General features: G+C 42.1%; 1 protein-coding gene and 2 non-coding genes across 6 annotated transcripts in view; all 3 read right to left on the reverse strand.

The window, feature by feature from the left end:
* Positions 1 to 58: 58 nt before the first annotated feature.
* Positions 59 to 169, reverse strand: trnal-caa (transfer RNA leucine (anticodon CAA)). The gene is made up of 2 exons: positions 132 to 169; positions 59 to 104 (listed from the first exon to the last, which is right to left on the reverse strand). It is a non-coding gene; the product is annotated as a tRNA-Leu (tRNA).
* A 316-nt stretch (positions 170 to 485) lies between these two features.
* Positions 486 to 596, reverse strand: trnal-caa (transfer RNA leucine (anticodon CAA)). The gene is made up of 2 exons: positions 559 to 596; positions 486 to 531 (listed from the first exon to the last, which is right to left on the reverse strand). It is a non-coding gene; the product is annotated as a tRNA-Leu (tRNA).
* Positions 597 to 3,715: 3,119 nt separating this feature from the next.
* LOC132997975 (ELKS/Rab6-interacting/CAST family member 1-like) overlaps positions 3,716 to 22,382 on the reverse strand; it is a 119,271-nt gene continuing 100,604 nt past the window's right edge. For all 4 annotated transcript variants that reach the window (XM_061067515.1, XM_061067511.1, XM_061067514.1 and 1 more), the window contains 2 exons: positions 21,286 to 21,471; positions 3,716 to 5,950 (listed from right to left, as the gene is read on the reverse strand). In XM_061067515.1, coding sequence (XP_060923498.1) covers positions 5,813 to 5,950; positions 21,286 to 21,471 — 324 coding nt within the window. In that variant the 3' untranslated portion in view covers positions 3,716 to 5,812. The remainder of the gene's footprint in view (positions 5,951 to 21,285; positions 21,472 to 22,382) is intronic.

Below are 22,382 nucleotides of genomic sequence, written 5' to 3' on the forward strand. Positions count from 1 at the left end.
GTTTGGATCATGTGTTTTCAGGATTGTACTCAATCCTGCCTCCAGTCTGTAAAACCAATGTCAGAAGTGGGATTTGAACCCACGCCTCCACTTGGAGACCAGAAATCCCTTTGACCAGGAAGGAGTCAGTCCTTGAGTCTGGCGCCTTAGACCGCTCGGCCATCCTGACATAAATACAACTTAATTTCTAAAGTTTTCATGGAAAAAAGGAAACAGATCTTACCTGAAGTCCTGGTGATAACCAGATTAACTGTATTTACTCTTTGCCACATGAAATAAATTTGAATTGAACATCATCTGCTCATGAAAACCAAGTAATGGACCTGATTTACAAATTCCTTCCGGTTGTCCCTATATCCGACAGAAGAAGATGTCAAGTTTGTCATGTTATTGACACAGTCTGAAAACCACTGGGTTAGACTGAGTTAGTTGTTTGTAAGTGTTTTCAGGGTTTCAGTCAAAACTGAACGTGAAGGTAAAACATCTGTCAGGAGTGGGATTTGAACCCACGCCCTCATTTGGAGACCAGAAGTCCCTTTGACCAGGAAAGAGTCAGTCCTTGAGTCTGGCGCCTTGGACTGCTCGGCCATCCTGACAACTGACCACTGTGATTCACCAGAGTCTTTTTCTAAACATGAGAGCGACTTTCTCTAGACAGAGGAGGAGGAGGAGGAGAGGAAAACGGTGTTGGTGCATGTTTGGACAGTCGGTGGCTAACAGCTTATTTTAGAGCCTCTGCTCCTCTCACCTCGTTTTTCCCTCAGAACTTTTTCCTACCGCCCCCCCCCCCCTTCATCCAGTCATTCATTGACTCTACACACCATTTATTAGAGGAAATAAAGACAAATCTGTATTCAGAGAGTAAAGCATCCAGACACAAGCTGATGCCGTCCAACCACAACTGGCACCATGAATCATTTACCCTGAAAACATGTAATATACCATGAGTGTGTGTAATAAGTGGAGCTGCAGTTGGTTTTGCTCCCTACCCTCCCTCTCCTCCTCTCTCTCTGTTTTCTCTTTCTCTCCATCACCCTCTCCGTCTTCTTCTTTTTCGCCTGCGTGTGACGTGATGTGTGATGATTGAAACCACATCGTCCCAAAGCCAAACCCGAGCCCTCCCCGCTTCCTCTGCTCACTTTCTACTTCTGTTGCTCGTGGCTCCTCCACAGCCATGGAGAGAAGACATGGGCTGTGCACACCCACACACACAGGACACAATCAGGACACACACGTGTTCATAAGTACATGTTATCTCAAGGACATCATTGCTTTTTGAATTGTGAAGCAGTATCAGTGGGATCTTATCGACATGTTGTGCAAAGAGAGGTGAGTCTAAGTGTGGGAGATAAGTCCAAACAGGGAGAAACATAAAAATCATTTTGTTATATTATGTGTATTTCATATTTGCTTTTATTTACTTTCTCTGTTGTTTAACTTCTGTAAAGTGTCTTTGGTATTCAAATTGCTCTATAAATAAAATGTATTAGTAGTAGTAGTATAGTTATTGTAGTATAGTCCCTGTCCCATACTATCTTATAATGATTTCCATCCTGTTTATCCTGTAAGGACTGCTGGGGGCTATAGTCAATCCCAGCTGACATTGGACGAGAGACGGGTCAACCTGACAGCTCATTTATAATGAATTTTACAGTATAGCACAGCAGATAGTATAGTAAAGTACAGCTAAGTATAGTAAAATACAGATATAAATATAGATTTTTCCCAATAATTGCAATGTCAGACTGTTAGTGTATAAAACATGAACACAACCATATGGAATATAAAACACAGAGACTTCTCCGACACTTATTTAAGTCTATAAATGTAATCAGGTGCATACGTCTTGTTCTGGAACTTTCTGTTCTGGAGTTTCTGTTTCAAAGCAGAGATGAGAGGAGGATCAGTTCAGAGTTTCAGATTGAATCTTGCAGGTTGAAGAGTTGATTAGGTGACAAACCACAAGCAAGCAGGTGGACCCACACACACACACACACAGACACACAGAGAGAAGGCTGACACATGAAAGAAGGAGCAAGAGGGAAAGATGGAAGACGGATTCTGACAGAAATGATGGCTGCTGCTCAGTGGGTCCTGTCTCCTCCATCTCTCACTCCATCACTCTCTCACTTTTGCCATCACATAAATCAGGGAGTCATACATGCGTTCCTCTTCCTCCTCCTCCTCCTCTGTCCATCCCTTCTGTCTCCCTCCGCTGGCTTTTACTAGGACAGTCGATGGAGAAAGCAGAACTGATTCTCCACGCGCTCTCAGGTGCTTGCACACGTGCAAAGCGTTGCCACGTGACGGCAAACGCCGGCGTTTACAGACTGTCAGCAGAGTGTTTGATGTGCGTTATTGTGTGAAAAACAGAACGACCCCAGCGACCTGATGATGTTTTCATCCCCGCGTGGAAATTCTTCACAGAGGAGGAGTTCAAAGATGTGGTGAAGGTCAAGGCTTGAGGTCAGTGGAGCTGAGTGGGTCTGTTAAACCAGGTTTTCTAGTTGAATGAGTCCGACTCGTAACACTGAGCTGCCGTCATATGCAAAGAATAAAGAAGTGTCTGTGTGTGTTTCTTTGTACAGTTTCTATGTAATGAACCTGCTGCCTTTTACCTTCAAACACAAACATTCACCTCTTTTTCCATCCTAAAAAGTTTCCTCTGGTCTTCGGTGGTGCATCTGAAACCAGTTAAATTCATTCATCTGGTTTCAAGTATGAAGCGTCCACTGCAGAAACATGACTTTCTAAGATACTCTGACGTACTTTCTAAGAAACGGTCAAGTACTTTAGAGAAGAATCTAGACAACAAGAACACACACAAGCACAGGGAGAGACTGGAGCATAACATTAAGCAGCTCTTTATTGTGGGTAATGATGCAAATTGAAAGTAAATGTACGTTTCTGGAGTGTATGTGTGTGTGTGTTACTGCTTTACGACCCGGGTGAACTTGGTGCAAGGGCTGTTTCGGAGTTGGTTCAGCTTGTCAACCTTTTAAGAACCAGTTTGCTTTTCCACGTGGCAAAGTATTGCTCTTTTTTTATTTATTTAAATGGTGGTCATAGTATTTTGGTCCCTGCCCCAGTGATTCTTTCCCCTAGATCAGCGAATTCTTGATGCAACAGTGGAACCAGTTCTTTTGACCGTTGAAACTCAAAGAACTGGTTGAAGATTAGACACCGGCTTCCAACCAGCATCAGGGTGAGTTCTTTCTAAAAGGACACTGGTGGAGATAGAGAAACCAGGGGTCTGGAATAATGTCGTTATTGTGGGCGGACTGGAAAATGAACCAGATAAGAGGCTGAGTCGAGTTTTCATGTGAAGGAAGAAGATAGAGAGAGCGAGCGAGGTAGGTAAAATGAAAAGGAAGGAAAGAGAGAGAACAAGTGGAAAGATGAAGGAGCGGTCCACTGAGTTCACGCACACTCACCAGTGTGTGCAGCCATTTGTGAGTGAACTAAAACTGAACAGCTTCCCAGAACATTTGAGGAATGAAAATAACATTTCTGTTACATATTACATTTTTCTTTATCCCTTCTTAATTCCCTTCTTGTGAGGTATTAATACCTTCACCTCTTCTGGCCTCTGTAAATCCCTCAAATGAAAAATATGTCTAATGAAAAATATATGAGACAATTCACCCTTTGGACAAACTAAACATTTCATTGAAGAAGGAAAAGAGACAAAAACAACACTTCCACAAAGAAAGGATAAAGATAAATTCATATTTTATTTCCATTCTTTCATTTTCAGTCCACGACAGAGTCACGGTGAGTTCCAGTCTTCACCACCCCCAAAGACAAAACATCATCAGTATAAAACACGCAAAACTAAACACTGGATTTACGACAACACGCTCATATCTGACTGAGTTTCATTTCAAAATAAAACAACCTTCGTGTGTCAAATGTTACACCACACCAGACTCCAGAGTCCTCCTCCCAAAACACTTTTGAAATTAAACTCCTGATGTTGCTTTTGACTTTTTGAGACACTGCTGAGGTGTGGAGAAAAGTTCCTGATCAGAGTTTGGTGTCAAATCAGATTTGAGGATGTTGTGTAAATCCCTGTCTTTGTGTTCCGTGTCCACCGGGTGTTACTTTTTTTTTTTTTAAGAGAGCTCAAGTTGCATGTGGCCAACGCCAGTCATGTGTTCAGTACTCAGCACAGAATGAGACTACAGCTGTGTCCGAATTCAGGGGCCACCTCATTCAGAGGACCTCCGGAGTCCATAAAGGAGCCACCTAGCTTGTTAGCTTTGTGACCGTTTAGTGAGTCATAGGCCCATTGTCTTTCATTTGTCTTTTTGAGGTGTCTTCCTCCTCCGAGGGATGCGGCCCCTGAATCGGGAAACAGCTCAAACTAAAACACCCCTAGTCAGAGGAGCTTCTCAATGAATTTGAAACAATTAGATCCTCCTGTGCTCTGTGCTGCAAGTGTGTAAATCCATGCTTGGGCTGTCAGCGCTGTGGGAAACATGCATTCGAGTCTCATTACCACAGGAAACAACAAGGACAAGAGAGTGAGCGTGATGAGAAAGGTTCCTGGTGGACACGGAGCCGCGAGTCGGTGCAACGTACAGCAACACATCTGTGCTCTCTTCCATATCACACACACACAGAAAGGGAAAATATCTTGACACATTATGTAACATACCAACCAAGAGATGACAATATTTTCAATTTCAACAAGATTAGTGTTTTATATATTCATATATTACCAAAAGCAAAAAAATATATAACAATTATTTCATGTTCCCTTCCTCCCGAGAAAGAAAACCCGACTGTGTTTGGATGAGGGGAAACGAGTGAGTCCAGACGTCTCCTCGTGTTAAGGGATTGTCACAGGAGGTGAGTGAGGTCATCTGAGCTCAGCACGGACGCACAACCCAACACAACGTGTTGCTTTCTTAGGTCAGAAAGAAACACAACCCATCCACACGGGTGTGTTTTCATAAAGGGACTATTGCGAGATTTATTGTGGTTTTATGCTTTTCGTTTGTTGTGTGAGACAATAGATGAAAGTGTTGTGTTCCCCTGATGAAATCTGCCTAGCTGTTAATTAAAACTTCTCTCTTTACAATTTACACAACAGCCGGGGAAAGAAGAGACACTGCGATCCGGGACCTTTCATCAGATACCTGACGGAAGAAAAAAAAAATACAAGAAAAGGAACTAAAGGTGAAAACGATAGCAGCAAATGATGTAAAGAAACAAAGGCAGCTGAAAGAGACACACTCTCGTATCTGAATAAAGGACAGTGTGACAACAGTGTGTAAGTCTGGCATCAGAAACAACCTGGCAAACTCAACTCACTCTCAAATACAGTTAGATTTTTTTTTTTATCCTTCCTCCTTAATAAAATACAAGTCACACTTACAAGTTACAACTGCTGATCACCTGGAAGGACACAAGATGGCCGCTGGGACGTGTCCACAAACGCAAGTGCGGTGAAGGCTCCTTCGGCCAAAGAACAACTTTTAACGTCTCAAAAACTATTTCCCAATTAATTAGCATGCCAACAAAGCACAGAAGGGTGGAAAGGTGAACAATATCTTCCCTTAGCTGTACCCCCCCCTTGTGTAAAAAATATACAATGTGGACTGAAGACGCAGTGGACGAATATTTTTCAGTTATATCTGGATTTCATTCTTTTTTTTTGTGGATCCACTTTTTCATCTGTAAAAACGAGATGAGTGAAGAGAACGTTTTCATCTTCATGTCCAACACTGAGAATCTACTATCAGGGGATATTATTGGGGCTGGCTGGCTTACTGTGTGGGTGTGTGTGTGTGTGTGTGTGTGTGTGTCAGCAGCTGTCCTCCAGGGCGTTGACGACTTGTTCCAAGATGTCGGGGCATCGGTCGGCGATCTGCTGCAGGACCTGATTGGCGTACTCTTGGAGCTCCGCCCCCTCCCTCTCGCACAGCTCTAACTCCGCCTCCAACTGAGAGAAGGATGGAGACAAAAAGACGAAGGAGATTTTAGACACGTTGTAAATCAACATCTTGTGATTGAGTCATTTAGATTTAGATTTCACACGTCACTGTACATTATAATCTGTAATGGATTCCGTTGTTTCCTCCCAGTTGCTAGCCTTGTGCTAAGCTAAGCTCACTCTTGGCTCCTGCTTCATATTTAACTGAGATATGAGAGTTGCTTCAATCAATAAATAAAGATGGTGGATAAGTAAATAAAGTGGATGAAGGTGAATTAAAAAAAATTCTAGTAACTTTGGTATTAATTAGAAAAGCGGGGAGCAATTCTTTAAAGTTCAGTAAGAGAAGCACACATCATGAAGAAGATGAGAGAAAGATAAACGATTTCAATCCAACATAAATCAAACACAAAAAAAAACTCCTTACAGCTACATGGATGATGGAGGAGCATGTTTAAGGTGAGACACACAAACACACACACACATTCATGCGCACACACGCGCGCGCGCGCACACACGCACACACACACACACACACACACACACACACACACGCACACACACACACACACACACACACTACTATAATCTGAAGACACCACAATGTAGTTCTTTCGGACCGTATAGAGTGGAACATTTCAGCGAGTGAGCGCTAATGTTGTTTTCTTTGGCTGCTGCTGGGCTGAGACGTCAAACTCAAACTGACTTAATGACCAATACATCTGTATCAATACGAGCGCGGCTCAAACAGTTGTGTTAACACAAGCCCACATTTGTGATACTGGTAAATTTTGAACCTCTCAAACTTGTATTTTACATCAGAGTGGTTTTATTCAAGCGTAACATTGCAGCAACTAATCGCAGTGGTAATAATCAATGAAATGACACAAAACATATGTTTATCATGTTGTTTAAATTGAAAAATGTGTAAATGTTTATTTGAACAATGTTTACTATAATCTTTTATACGTCATATTGAAAATGTTGAAACACATTTGTAATAGAAAGCCTGCGCTACAACTACACAAGGTGTTAATGAAATATAGGTTTATCATTCTTATTAAATTTCTTATTTTATTCTGTCCCTCAACTTTACGCAAGTAGTAAATCCCTTGAGTTCCCCTTGAATATTTCATATTTCCTGATAACTAATAACTAATTTTGAACTATGAACAGGTGAAGAGGAAGAGGAAGAGAAGAGCAGTGGAGATGTTGGCCAAGAGGACCAGCGAGAAAATACAGATGATGGAGAAAACAAGGGAATGAATGGAAAAGAGAAAGATTGAGAGATCGAGTGAATGAACGAGGAGGTAAAGCAGAGAAAGAAGGGAAAGCAATGAGGCTCGACCACTCCTCCCTCCCCTGTGTATGTGTGTGTGTGTGTGTGTGTGTGTTTGTGTGACACGTGATACGAGTACGAATATAGACTTTGTTGTGTGCTACCAAACTTGAATAAACCATTTTTGGAGAGTTATGAAGCTTTTTTTTTGCATTTGTCTTCTGGAGATGAAAATACGATATTATCAGGGTTTCGAGGAATCACCATCATTTTCCATGTGGACGTGACAAAGGAGAGATTAAGAGCAGAGTGATGAGTTCTGAGCGTAGTCCAGCTTTTATCAGCGTCATCTCTCTACACCTTGATCTTTATCATTTCCAATGTTCCTCCCATCTCCACTGGCCAGACCAACATCCACCCGGAGCTGTGTGTATGTGCGTGTGATGCTTATCCACACGTTTCCTGCGTGTCAGTTTATGTGTGTTTGCAGGTAATTCATCTCAATGGCAGCACATTTAAGATGCAATCCCGCAGAAAAACACGGCAGTAAAGATAAGATGGTAACACGGCCCAGGAGATAAATGGTTTAGTGTGTGTGTCCGCTGTCGTCTGCTCTCTGCCTCTGACACAGCCTTGACCCGACCCACAGGAAGACACTCGGAAAAAATCAAGATCAAACGGGTCGAACACGGCAGTGAGGCTGCGATGCGCCTGAAACAGGACTTTAACTTTTGTAACCCCTGAAAACAAACCAGTATTTTCTAGTTGGTAAAGAAGGCGATGGTCTGGAGAGGCCCCCCCGAAGAATGGAACGACACCATGGTTAGAAACCTCCTAATGAGGTCTGAATCTTTAGAGGTTAAATTGAATGGTGTTAGTGCCTTGCACTTGCACAATGCTTAGAATTTTGCTAATTAAATAATTGCTTGAATATTGACAGTATGTGGTTTGGTATTATGTGTTTATTAAGGGGGGGTTGGGGGCTGGTGTGGTTCGATGTGGGGCCTCTCAAATCTCGGGAAAACACTCCAGTACATTCAAAGCTGATTTTCCTATAAAATAACATATGGCTTTGTAAATCTGGGTCATTTTGAAAACGCTAAGGTTACAGAGAACAGGCCACGACCCCCCCGCTGAGAACCACTGATCTCAACCCCTCATAGAACAGTCAACGCCTGGATCTCGAATTCAACCCTGAAAAAGTTTGTCTCAGATAGACAGAGAACATATTACATCCTCAAATCCCTCCAATTAACCATGAAAGGAACATGTTGTCATAACTGATACGAATCAAAAGCAAAACTGGGAAAACAAGAGCCAGTTTTTCCGTAGAAAATAAATCATAATTGATTCCTCCGCAAAGAAAAACATCCCCTCGATGCTGGGGAATAAACTTCATCTCTTGCTACATTCAAGCTGCTGCTCATTTATGGCCTGAAGAGATTAAATATAAACAAGGTTGCACTGTACACTCCCAGTTATGAGGTATAGCTCTAGATGTGGTTACAGGCTCCCATGGATCAAGTCCCATGTGATCACAGTGTGTGGCCACAGAGAAATGTAGATGAAATAATGGAAGAGGGCAGAGAGCGAGTGTTGCCAGATTCATGACTCCTTCAAGTGTGTGTGGGTGTGTGTGCATGTGTGTGATACAGTGGTTTAGGTGTTTGACATGACAGGTGTGTGTGAGTGCACAGCGTTAGGCTTAAGTGTATGTTGCAAGCTCAAGTTCTAATTTAGTGAGTGATAGAGGATTGTGGGTAGCAGGGAGATAGATAGAGGTAAGCAGCAAGACGTGTGTGTGTGTGTGTGTGTGTGTGTGTGTGTGAGAGAGAGAGAGAGAGAGAGAGAGAAAGAGAGAGGGACAGAGAAAAAAAGACAGGGGTTGTTGAAGATGATTTTTACTGCAGTCATTAAAGCTCCATTATCATGATGGATCATTATCTACCTTATCGGGGGCCTGGAGGAACACACACACACACACACACACACAGACACAGACACAGACACAGACACAGACACACACACACACACACACACACACACACACACAAACACACAGACACACACCAAAAAATAGCCCTGCACAAACATGTACAGTACATGCACACGCTGGCAGCTTGAGAACGAGGGTAAGATTTGTGTGTGTGTGCGCGATGACCTCTTGACACACATTACAGGGCTTGAACCTCTTTGCGGAGGAATGCTAATGTTTTCTAAAGAAATCCTAACTCAGCAGAGCGAGAGAGAGAGACGGAGATTAACAGAGAAACGAGGAGAAGCAGAGAAGAGGGAGAACAAATATATATACAATCTAAGTGAAGAGCATTAGCCCGTCCACCAACAGGTCAATTGCCTGCTGTGGATGCACATATCACAACACGCAGCTTCTCACTTACAGATGATTCTGAGGCCAGAGGTGAGTGTTTATCAGAAAAATGTCTCCGTCCACTTCAGGCCGGCGCATTTTTTAACAGCTAACTTCATCTGGCTCAGACCGGTTTCGAGGGAAATCGTGTTCTGTGAATCCCGAGGTCCAGATGACGTCCCCTTAGATCAGGGTTGTTCGCCGTGAGGCCCACGTCCAGAAAAACATGAAGCAAGTGCTGAACAAATAATGGAGTTAGTCCAATAACTTGTTTAATATTTTTGTTTCTGTCCTACTCGGAAACAAGAAACCAATATTGATTACTGATATCGCATATTAAAACCTGGCCTGCTATTAATGAAACAAGGCATTTCAAGGGCCAAAAACAACTACACCACCTTGGAGAGTAAAAGTACCAGTGGGCTTTAATGGTGGACATGAATTATATGAATGGGAAAGGAGCCATTTTTACCTCAATGCCATGATTCATGAAGTTTAGTGAAAAATTAGGTCATGGACCAAGTAAGAATGTTTTAGTTTTGGGGGATAATTACTGGAACCATGTGAGAATTTATCCATTTTACCTGGACTCTGAGGAATAGAAGCAAATAGTTTTTTCCTTCATCCCCATCACAAGGCCCATTTTCCACCATTATGAAATGTTTAAACAGGGTATATAATAAGATGAGGTTAAACAAGCAGGTAAATATGCGTCGGAATGAAAACAGAAACGGAGCCGATAAGGTTGACTGTAAAATTGCTCAAACAAATACGACATAAACACAAGGGAATGAGAAGGTCGAGGTCAAGACACAGTACAAGTCTAGAGAGCAAATATTTCTCAGCATCAGAGTTAAGCCGAGTTTGTATTTATATATAAGAGAGCAGCAGGTCCGGGTCAGACGTGTTCACAACAGGAAAATCTCCATGTCTAAAAGCAGTTCATGTTAAAGAGGAAGAGATACAAGCAGGTTTTAAAAAGACAGCCTGGAGCGGTGCTGTAGAAACACCATCTTGAGTAAGAGCAAAGGGATAAAGTATAATAGGCCCTTTTAGACTATTATAATCCCTGTCTCTTTGCTGGTCTCTATTTAAACTATTAGGTTCTAACAGGCTTACACTGTATGGAGCCTGCTTTATAAGCCCAAAAGTGCCTGAACTATGTGTGTGTGTGTGTGTGTGTGTGTGTATGCGCTCAGTCATAGTCCAGTGCAGCTCAGCTAATGACGCAGGCTAACGAGCTGCAGTGGGAATAGGGCTTCAGGACTTGTACCTGAAACTGCTCCTGGAGGACTAAATATAGTGCACTCTCCGGCTGAGGACAAAATACAAGAGCAGTGTGTTTTCTCAGAAATTCAAGATCACTTGTCAGATTTATTCTAACTGGTTTATTTAATCAGTCAAATTGACTATGGGAAAATTCTCATATTTACAGACTCGGCCCCTGGGAGCAGTTATAGGAGGTGGGCGGAGGATTAAACAGACTCATATCTGGGAGATCTCTATCAGTCCGTGCCTTGCTCATGAGCACTGGAAGATGTTTTAATGGAAGGGTATGTGTACAATTCCCCACTCAATGTTTTATTATAGTCCTGGAATTTTAATCTGACAGTTCATGTCTGCACCATTCACTTCAGCACCTAATAACGCAGGTTACGCTACAGGGAGAAGTGGGCCTGTGAATTTTAGTGCGGTAACTATAGTGGAAAAGCTTCAAAGAGACCAGGACTTATAAAGAACATAAAAAAGACTTTAACCTTAAATTGGCCCTGCAGGAACAACTACACAAGACTGGACTTTAACAGCACTAATGGCCGCAGACATAAACCACAAACACACACTGCAGCATCGACTGTGGAACCTCTCAGGAGGCCAAACCCAGAAGGTGGATGCAAGTTAGTTCAAACTAATTCACAGTTTGTATAAGATAATATTTGCCTCAGTGAAGAAGGTTCTGTCACCCATGTTTTGTTGTCGGCAGGATTAGCCAAAAACTAGTGAACGAATTTAAACAAAACTCAGTGGAAGGATAGGATATGGGCAAAAAAATAACCAATTATATTTTGAGGTGGATCCAGGAATGTTTTATCTCCTTTAACAGTGTGAGTTGTGAGGGTGTTTTTTGTCATTTTTTAAAAATTTACCAGAGGACAACGACTGGATCTAGATGAAAGAAAATGACATACGATCCAATGCTGAGGGGTTAGGGTTCAAACACAATTTATCTCACTAAGGGTGAGATACGATTTGTGCACTTATCTCATAAATCCCTAAAAAGCTTGGAAAAAGTGCAAACTTCCATCGACGAGTGTTAGCCCCAGTCTCAAATATAACAATGAAAGATATCCTCATAGAAGAGAAGTTACCAGCAGTTACCACAACTGGCACTTTGCTGTATGTGATATCATCTAATAAATCTTTTGTTATATAACTGAGTTTAATGGCATTTCTAGGACTTACACAGTCTCCAAATAATGATTCTATTAAAACTAGTGAGGTGTTTGTAAAAGTCAGAATGATTTTATGTCTGTCCTGAAATAAATTCTTCCACCATGACCATGTGGCAGTGAAAGGAACTTGAACTTGTTGAAGGAAACTGACCAAAGAGTTCACTGGGCTACAGATGGAGGAGAGAGAAGTGAGAGTTGTCTGTGCTTCTCCCCGTGTGGATACTTAAGTGTTTGCCCTTCACCATCAGCTGCTTGTCTTCCCATCACACACAAGAGATGAAGGCTAGACGATGGACAGGAGAAAAGGGACAAAAAGGAAAGAGAGGGGGAAGCAAATTGATGAAAAACTGGCAACGAGAAAAAGATTTAAAGGAACAAAAGAGATGAGTATTAGAGGAAGAAAGAGGACAGGACAGAAACGAAGAAGAGGGGGAGGAGCGAGTGATAACCAGAAACAGTGGGAAAGACTGAGGGACAAAGAAGTGAACGACAGAAAAAAAAAAGACAAATGTATGTAACAAAAAAAAAGAGGCCGACTGGTAAAGCCATTAAGCCGGGATTCAATAAATCTGCATAAAAACCGGCAGTTAGACTGTAATGACCAGTAAAGGCAAACGTGTGTGTGTGTGTGTGTGTGTGTGTGTGTGTGTGTGGTTGTGAAATGGGTTCTGAGGGTCGTACTAGTGTGCGGCTGCGTCTGACTGTCTCTCCTTTTGTCTGCGTCTCTGAGTGTGTGTTCATTGTGTGAGTGTGTGTGTGTGTGTAATGGTCGTTGAGGACCTCTGTGTCGTATTTGGAGAGAAAACAATCATCCTTGGAGCAGGAAGCAGAGCTGCCTAATGAAAGCCTAGAGAGACCCCAGACCACAGTGCAGCACAAATGGATGTGTCTGAATGTCTGCTTGACAGAAACCCCCCAAAACCCCTCCACTCCAACATCTCCTCCTCCCTCTTCCTTCCCTCCACTCCTCACCTTAATGCAATTTCCTGTACACGGACGCACAATCAACTTTTTGAGGCAAAAGTCAAAGTCAAAACTTGTCAAGGATCAGGTCGACACTGGGGCTACAGACACACTAATAAGATCTTTTCTCCATCCAGACAAGCATTTTACATGCTAACACACCTGAAAATGTATTTCACATGACCATTCATGTACACTAGTCATGTGTAAGGAAGCAGATCCACACAATGGTGAAAGATAAGAGCGGGGATTTATTTCATGGCCTGATAATGAGGTGGATCTGTTACTGACACCATGGTCTGATAATCATGACTGGTGTCAATGTTTTTTTTACTGTCCAGACTACAACACAGCCGAGGAGTTTTCAAACTAAAACTCTGGAGTAGTGTGGATGCCAGTTATAAACGTAGAAAAAGTGTGTCACATCTACAAACGTGTGGATGTAACCCAAGTTCTGTCGATTGTAGAGGTCATAAAATATTCATGCTACGTGGCTGCTTGACACTGTTTGCTTTATTGTTATTGTTAGAGGATGGTATCAGGTCGAAGCCGGAGATGTGAGTGTTTTTTGCTTTTAAGTCTCAAAGCAGTATGTCCAAGTCAAGCTGACATTTTTATGGGTTAAGCCTTTGTACCGAATCTCAAGTCTACACCTCAGGGTACATAAAAACATGGCAAAAACAACCCAGATGAGTTATTATCACAGGAAAACTACTACAAATAGAAAAGTCAACGACAACTTTCCCAGTCTATCTTTGAGTTGCGCTAAATTTCTGGTCCCGGTTACATGATATTTTCACAGCTTATGTTTTCATGTTCAATGTGAACTCTTCTCTGAGGCAAAAGGGTTTTTCTAAGAAAAACATACAATAACATCACAGACAGACAGATAAGCACGAAGCCAGACGCACTGTGACTCCATGCAGGGTTTTTATCATTAGGAAACTTTCTGTCACACACGTCGGAATATCAAAATAACAATAACTACTCTCTGTGCTCTATCAGTACTACTGTAATAACTGTAGCTCCAGTCCTCATTATCAGCTGTGATGGATTCATTCCAGCTCCGCCTCATCCTGTTTTTGTATCTCCTGTCAGTCAAAATTCACCCAATCTGTGACCTGAAGATCACGACTGGTCCTCGCACACAGACGAGCCATCCAGTGCCGTCTGCCAGTCTGTGAACAGGGCATCGCTTTGCCACAGGTCATCAGGCTGCAGAGCTGGAAAAACAATGATTGTGTCCATTGAAACCTTAACTTTATGGATAAAACTCGATAATGTTTTATTTATTTTGTAGATAACACTATGAAAAGGGTTTGGTTAAATTTGCCGATGTTAATTTGCAGAATTAACCAATTGCGACCACGTAGCAGTAGATCTACATAGCAGCCTTACATTCTCCTCTGGTCTTAAGCTTTCCGAAATGTATCTTCTTCATAATAAAGAGATGATAACTAACAAACATTGGGTTTTATAATGTTTAAAGCCATCGAGCCAGCATCAGAATATCTGCGCTGTTTTCCCTGTTTTGGAAATTTGTTATTACGTAATTTGACTCACTCCGGGCCCTGGAAAGCTGATGTGTAACTTTAATAATGTTTGTAAAGTCAGTCAAAATAAAAAGTAGATATTCCTCCTGTCCCCCCACTGAGAAACCCTTTATTAGGAGATTACTCTGGAACAACAGTGACATTTGAAGTCTGTAATCGTGCGGTATTTCCCTTCATTACAGTGACATGTCGAGTTGTAAATGTGTGTACTCAGCTTTCACTGAGGTTTCTGCAGTTTGAGTTGGCTCACACACACTCAGGGTCGCTCGCCGGGAGCCGTTTTGCTTTTAGCCGATAGAGTCGTGGCCCTACAATTCATCCTGGATTCATGACAGCGGCGGTAGAACGTCCGACTCAGCCAACAACACTTCATACATTTTTATACAGCACCAAACACACGGAAATATCCATTTGCATTTAGACTAAAATGGACTACAAACACAGACTTCTTTTACACACATTTACATAGACAAATAAATACACAAACACACAGCCAATTCTTTTACTTTCACACTTCAGGCCAGAGAGAGAAAGAGAGACTTCCTGTCTGTGTGTGAGATTACGATGCCAGTTCTCTTCAGTGCTCATTAGAGACGTCACTGAGCCATAAAGGTTATTAATATGACTATGGCACCGAAAGCAGCTCGTTTCAGTGAAACCTCACAATTGGAATCAGCGTAACTTTGGTGGTTCAGCCGAGGTTAAAGAGAAACGTGGAAACAAACCCAGAAGAATAACATCTTCTGCAAATCCATTTTCAGAAAACTGGCCCAACAGCTCGGTGCTGGACTCCAGGCTGCTGGAGCCATTTAGCTGAGACATGACATCCAGAGGCTGACTAGTCCAGAACCTTCAGATCTCCAGGGCGAGGGAGAACTCAGCCATGTAAATCAAGCTGAAAGCTGATGGGATGTTTCAGTCTGAATCAACTAATGCTGCCATCCCTAAAGCCAGGACACTAAAAACACCAGCTCAGCTACAGTAAAGCTCTGCTGTATTTGTGTCTCTTTATTAGAGATGCTCTGATGCAGATACCAGCGGTCGGGCATCGGCTAGTACGAGACATGAAAGACTGAGAGTTCAAAATTGTCAGAGGCTGCATCCAAAGCCACATCATCACAATTAAATGGTACAAACATCAACACAAGTTAATGAGGACTATAACAGTATGTTCCATTGTTGTGTCATCCAATAAAAAGTTCCTAATCTAATTCACATGATGGATTAAAACACTTCAACATGCATCCCCTTTCAAATCTGCAGACTAATGAGGTGCTGTGGTTGTTATGCTGAGATAAAACAGTGTTTTTGTACCGAATATCACTTTGTTTTTTTTGTTCTGTTACATCTGGTGTTGGGAAAACAATCCAAAATATGTCAAGAAGTTCCAGAAATTGTATTTTTTTTACAACCCAGGCGCTCAGAGGTGCTCTGAACCGGCTGATTTGAAAGTATAGAGAGAATTAAGTTAGTTTGGTTCTTGAGGAGGTTCACATGCTCTAATTTCCTTTCACTGTCCATTGCTGCAGCTCCTCTTTTCTTGAAAACACTTGGTTTAAGCTTGTGTCTTTTTAAGGCTCCCCCTCCCGATAAAGCACAATCTACTCTGATTGGCCAGCTGAACCCACTCGGTTGTAATTGGTCAACTCCTTGCACATGTAGGAAGTCCACTAGATGTGCATTATGCAAATGTATCCACAAAAAAATAAAAGATTAAATTTGGGACATTTGTTTGTCTGGTCATTTGTTTTTAATCAAGGATTGTTACATATTAAATCTTTAAATAGTAAACGTGTTTCACTTCAGAATCCTACATCATAAGGACTTAACCTTATCAGTAGAAAAGCAGGAGTTTCGCTCTGTAAGGTCTGAATGTGCTGCTGAGCCTCCCTGAAGTTTCTTGCTCCCAGTGTAACCACTTATCTGTAATGGGAGGTGCACAGCTGATAAACCCTAGAGACCAACTTGTTGGTTACTGGTTACTTTTTATTCGCTCCAGTGAAACAACATCAAGGTTAGATCAGACACAGTGTTCGAATGCTGGTGAACCATTGCAGAACCACATTGTCAGGTACACGAGGCTCCGGTGGTCATTCATGATCGCTCTGAAGTAAAACCTAATATGTGGGTGAGGGATAGGAACATATCCAGGGTTTCCCCCAGAAAACTTGCTAAGCCTGGTGGTAGGGCTGCTAGAAGGCAGCCGCGGGGGGGGGGGATTTTGAGCTGGACACCATTGTTTCACAATTTGTTTAATATGCACACCTAACTTTTTTATTTTGATAAGGGGTTAAATAGATACTATGATATCTTTTTGAGTTGCACTGCTGACTTAACTTATAAGCCCTCTTTTTTATTTATTTTTATCACGTTGGAGTTGCTAGTTTAAACCTACAGTTTTGCACTTTAATATTTGAGCCTTTGTTTACATTTTGTTTTGTGCTGCATTATATGGTGACATACAGTTTGTTGTTATCAAAATAAAATTAACTGAATTGAAATGGTCAATTTGATTTTTTTGGAGGAAAATTAATCGTTTACATTAATCGACTAATCGATAAAATAGTCGTCAGATTAATCGATAGAAAAATAGTCGTTAGTGGCAGCCCTACTTAATATTTAAAAAAATTCAAGTTTGCTGTGAACATAGCAGTCAGGCCTCTTATTTCAGAAACAATGAACCGTAACAGTTTGGTTACCAATAAAAGGTAAGCCTACTACTTCTTTGCTTTCAGCCAGCTACTCAAACAGACAAGCAACAAAATAACAAACAAACAAAATACACAGGCAAGTGTCGGCCATACAAATAAATTAAACACAGAACTTTGTAGGGCTATTTGAGTCCTCCTCATATTTGTGGAAAATGTATGAAATAAGAAGTACCCTATTTTTAAATAAATAAAACCAAATAGCTGCAGCCTAATCGTGTAACGGACTAGGTTTATGTTTATGTTTGGTTTTGACTTATGTTCAGTAAAACACTGTGTTGAAGGAGCGTTCTGATGTCCGACGGTCAGTGAAGGGGTCTGGGTGGGACATCTGACTGTTTGGACCAATAGGATGGTTGCTTGGGGATCGGGGCCATGTCTGTGATCGGGGCTCAATGAGGAAGTGAAGTGTTGTTGATGTGCGCGAGTGACGGATTTATTTATTTTTTTAAATAAAAAAAACAAGCGACGCTTAGCCTGGCGGGGGGGGGGGAGTATAGCCTGGCGGCCCGCCAGGCCTATACAGCACTGGGGGAAACCCTGATATCCATTTGTGTGAGTGTGTTTTTGTGTCTGTCCATGTGTGTGTTTTACATGCTATTTTAGTATGATCCTAATGGCTTTACAGAGTGCCAGGGATTTTAACAGAGCCAGGGAGAGCCTTGTAAAACACAAACACACACACACACACACATGCTCACCACAAGACAGAGAAAACAAGCTGGCACACTGGAACATGGTGGTAAGGGAGGGAATCTGTGCGCATGTGTGTGTGTATGTGTGTGTGCATTTTAAGAGGGTCAGCCAGGGTGATGGTGACACATGATGAAGGAAAACGGGAAACATGGGCTTGAATGAAAGACTGGCAGTGTGTGTCTGTGATTGTGTGTAGGCATGGTCGGTGTCTGCAGCAGACGCATGGCGCCAAGTGGCACTGCCTTGAGTATGGGTGGATTTGCAGGGAGGGAGTGAAGGCGAAGCAGAGCATTTCAAACTGGGAGGTTGTTAAAGGAAATATCCCCCCCCCCCCAAAAAAAAACTGAGTAAAAATCTAAGTCTCACCAGCTCTCATACCTACACTGACATAGAGCAAGTGAGAGTGAAGAGTAATGGAAGGAGGAAAAGTGAAAGATGACCCGTCTTCTTGAGGGGAGAGAAAAAACAAAGGCCTAAAGAAGTACAAGGAGAGTGATGGCAAAAGTGATGAAGAGAAGAAAAGAATGTAAAGAATAATAAGTTTTCACCCAAAAGCCGAAATCCTCAGTTTAAACAAAGGGTTGTAGTTGCTCTGCATGTATTGTGATGAACTGTTTTCCTGGAGAAACGGACTAATCCAGGAGTTTTCTTTCACTGTTTCAGCAGAATTTCCCACAGAATGAATCAATCTATGGCACGTGCACGCCCATGAACGTTTCTCTCAAGCACAACAGAGAGACAGGTACATAGACTCTAGCGTGAAGCTTCTTGCGTGAGAGACAGAGAAAGAGAGAGAGAGGGAGAGGGAGAGAGAGAGAGAGAGAGAGAGAAATGTGTATCAAATGCGCACAATTGCAGCTGAAACTGTGACGTCTGCATGGATGGTAACAACTCTCACGCCCTCTTCCACACAGCAGCCGAGCAAAACACCAAGTAAGAGATCTGAAATGTTGTTATGAGAAGTGATGGAAGTACCTCAAAGCACCTCTTTAGTTGTTTCCATTTGCTTTTAATGTCTGGCTAAAATTGGGGCGAAAAAACCAAGGCAGATCTTAACATGGAGAATATTGGAAGACACTGCCAAACCTGGGTAAGCGGATATATCACGTCCAGTCCGTGCAAGGACAACCTCAACAGTAATGGCAGACGCAATGTTTTCAGTAATGGAAGAGTTGGATTTAACACTGCAGTGAAACAAACGTGCAGAAAAACAAGTGAGAGGTTCAGAACACTGCAGTGTGCCATGAATGCGGTCAACAGTTGCGCAAAATGCAGGTGATTTGTGGTATAATAGCGAACACAGTCTTTTTAAGATCATGTTTTCCTCAGTTGTAAATTTGACTTGGATGTGGCCACGAGCACAGTTTGGTGCAAATGTCTTCAGTGTTTCTAAAATGTTTTCATAAATATAAAAGGCAGGAACAAAATACTGCAGGCCACTCAGCTGGCTATCGACAAGCATTCAATCTTGTTAGATAAGCTTTCACAGCTGCTCACAAAATCAGGTCTAATTCAGAGTGTGTTTTTCTTTGGAAAAACCACCGAACCACAGAACACGGTCGGCATTTCATTTCGGGGAAAAACCGGCTGATGATGAAAAATACGCGTAGTAATCGTCTGCCCATGAAAGTCACCAGGACCATTTCTCTGTGCCTTTAATGTACACAATGATAAATGACAACTTAATTCTCTGTATTCAGAGTTTATTTAAAGTGACACCGAACCGCGCAGCGCCGTATCTGAAGCACTCATGCTAAACAGAGACATTCTGCAGCATTAAGACATACAATAGGGCTTTCAGCAGGAAACTAGCCCGGCTGTACCCTCACCACACACTCTGTCACATTGCTCCGAGAACGCGTGTGTGTGTCTAGAGTTACCGATTTTCAATGTATACCACATGTAGCCACCATCGCCTGATATGTTTTCAATATGGAGGTAAGGACAGACAGAGACATAGGAAGTGGAAGACAGCCGAAAAAAATTAATTTAAATTTAATATACACTGTTTATATTCAGTATCTGAAAACACAAGTTGTTACCATGACAGTAGAGCAATGGCGAAGGCAACGTGTTTTCAACTTTCTCCAACCCTTTTCTTTCCCTATCCTCATTTCACTTCTCTTTTCTCTCTCCTCTTCAGATGACAACTCTATCAACAGTAAGACAAATACACTCTTCTCTCCCCTCCTCGCTCTGTACGCGAACAAACCAGCCTCCTGCTGCCAAAAGCTCGGAGCAGAGTTTACTCCCTGCAAAAGAAAATGTCTGAGACAGTATTTGTTCGGCTGCCAGGCGCTTGACGTCAGGTGACCCACTGGAGTAAATCTTTTCAATAATGTCAAAAGCAGAGCCAAAAATCTGCCAGGCTGACCATTGTGTGCCTCACTACTACGAAGACATCCACACAATTACAGTCACACACACACAATGAGACGTGCACAAACGCCAGGGACAAGTAAGCACAAAGAAATACTCACAGGCAGGTTTTAGAAATTGATAAATGAGGAGTGACAAAATGTCCTCGGGTTTTTTCCTAAATTTTTCAAACATAGAGCACATTCACTCCCCACACGCACACACTCACGCACACTAGACACTGTAAATAAATAATAATAATAATCTTTATTTAAACAGCACTTTTCAGACCAAAGTTATAGAGTGCTTCACAAAGTTAAAACTAAATAAAACAGGACAGGACAGAGGCAAATAAAATCAGTCAATAACACCAAATTTTTATCAAATGAGACTCCCAACAATAATTTATGATTTATAGTAAAATAAAACAGATTGGACATATTGAAAGAACAACGGTGAACCAGAAATAATAAAAAGCTTTCCTACAAAGACACGTTTCGAAAAGTGCTTGAAAAGATGTCCCTGAATCTGCGGGGGGGGGGGGGGGGGGGTCTCCACCCCTTCCCACAATGCAAAAGTTCGGCCAAAATATTCCTGATACGGTTGCCGCCATTTTGCACTTGTGATGTCATTTGGTGCCAGAATTTACGCGGCAGTGATCACGGTGCGGAGCCAAGGTATCTATCAGGATGTTTCAACCGATTTATAGCATCAAATAAATGAAAAATAAAATGAAATCAGTGTGATAAGAACTAAAACGTGTACTTTGACATTTATATTTTGGTCCACGTCCCATCCACTAACATGGAGGAGGCAGGGTGAATTACCTATAATGATGCTGACTTGCAGGATCTCAGAAATGATATTCGACCTCACTAGAAGCGTTTCGTGGAAGTCGAGGACTAAACAAACGTCATCACAGGATTTCAGAGACACACAACACAAACGGATAAAAATCCCATGTCCTACCTGTTCCCGTGTCATGCTCCGCAGCTGCGTGTGCCAGGTGGCGGAGTCTGAGCGGTGATAGGAGGGGGGCGGGGCAAAGTCCTGCAATATGATTGGGTCCCGCTCCTGACACAGTGAGGTCAGGTGACTGATGTACAGCTTCAGTTTGCTGCGATTCTGATTGAGATCCAGGAGGGGAGAGAGAATCTGAGGGAGGAAGGAAAACGTGTTGATCTTTTAATTCCATTTTATGGTAAATGAAATCTACAACAAACAAAAGAAGAACAAAAAGGAAAATAAAAAGGAAAACAGTTGGTAAGGATGATGATTCAGAGACAGAAATGAGGCAGATTGAGTGACAATGAAAGCTTAGTGATGTTTTTTTAAAATGATAGTTGTTATTCATTTTGATTGGATGTTGCCTCTCCACATACAGTGAAATGAAAACAGACGGAGAAGTTTGTTGGTACATTTCCATGAACACTACAAACCTGAACACCAACAATTCCCGTAATGGGTTCTCGTGAGTGCTTTGCTGTGATTACTCAAAAGTCCTTGGTTAACTATAATTATCCAGATTTCCACGACTGGCACAATTCTTCTGGATTCCTTTGAGGAACCTGTTGACTAATGTAAGCTGAAGCTTTTAAAACACTGTGCTATGAACACAAACACAATTGTTAAAGTATTTTGAAACAACCATGTTTTTAAGTACTGATCATAATGCAGTCAACTACTGCATGAGCAAAACAGATATATACACATTTTAGGGGTACTAGACGGGACCCCCCAAGAGATGTGCGTGCGCGCACCCCCCCCCCCACACACAGATAAGACATGCAGACGCACCACCTTCCTTGGGGAATAGCAGGATTTAAGTGCAGAGGAAGAGGAAGCATGTTAAGAGGGCTGTGTGTGTGTGTGTGTTGGGAAAGTATATTTAATCCCAGCTGCGTCTGTCCACACCCTGCGCTTTGTGCTCCTCGTCACTCAGCATACACATTTCACACACACACACACACACACACACGCACACACACAAACTCTCATTTCAGGACTCTTTCACTCAGCATAGGAACATCATTCTCTCTCTCACTGCATCTTCTCTTCAAGAATTG

This window comes from Limanda limanda, chromosome 1 (assembly GCF_963576545.1).
Source record: "Limanda limanda chromosome 1, fLimLim1.1, whole genome shotgun sequence".
Taxonomy (NCBI): domain Eukaryota; kingdom Metazoa; phylum Chordata; class Actinopteri; order Pleuronectiformes; family Pleuronectidae; genus Limanda; species Limanda limanda.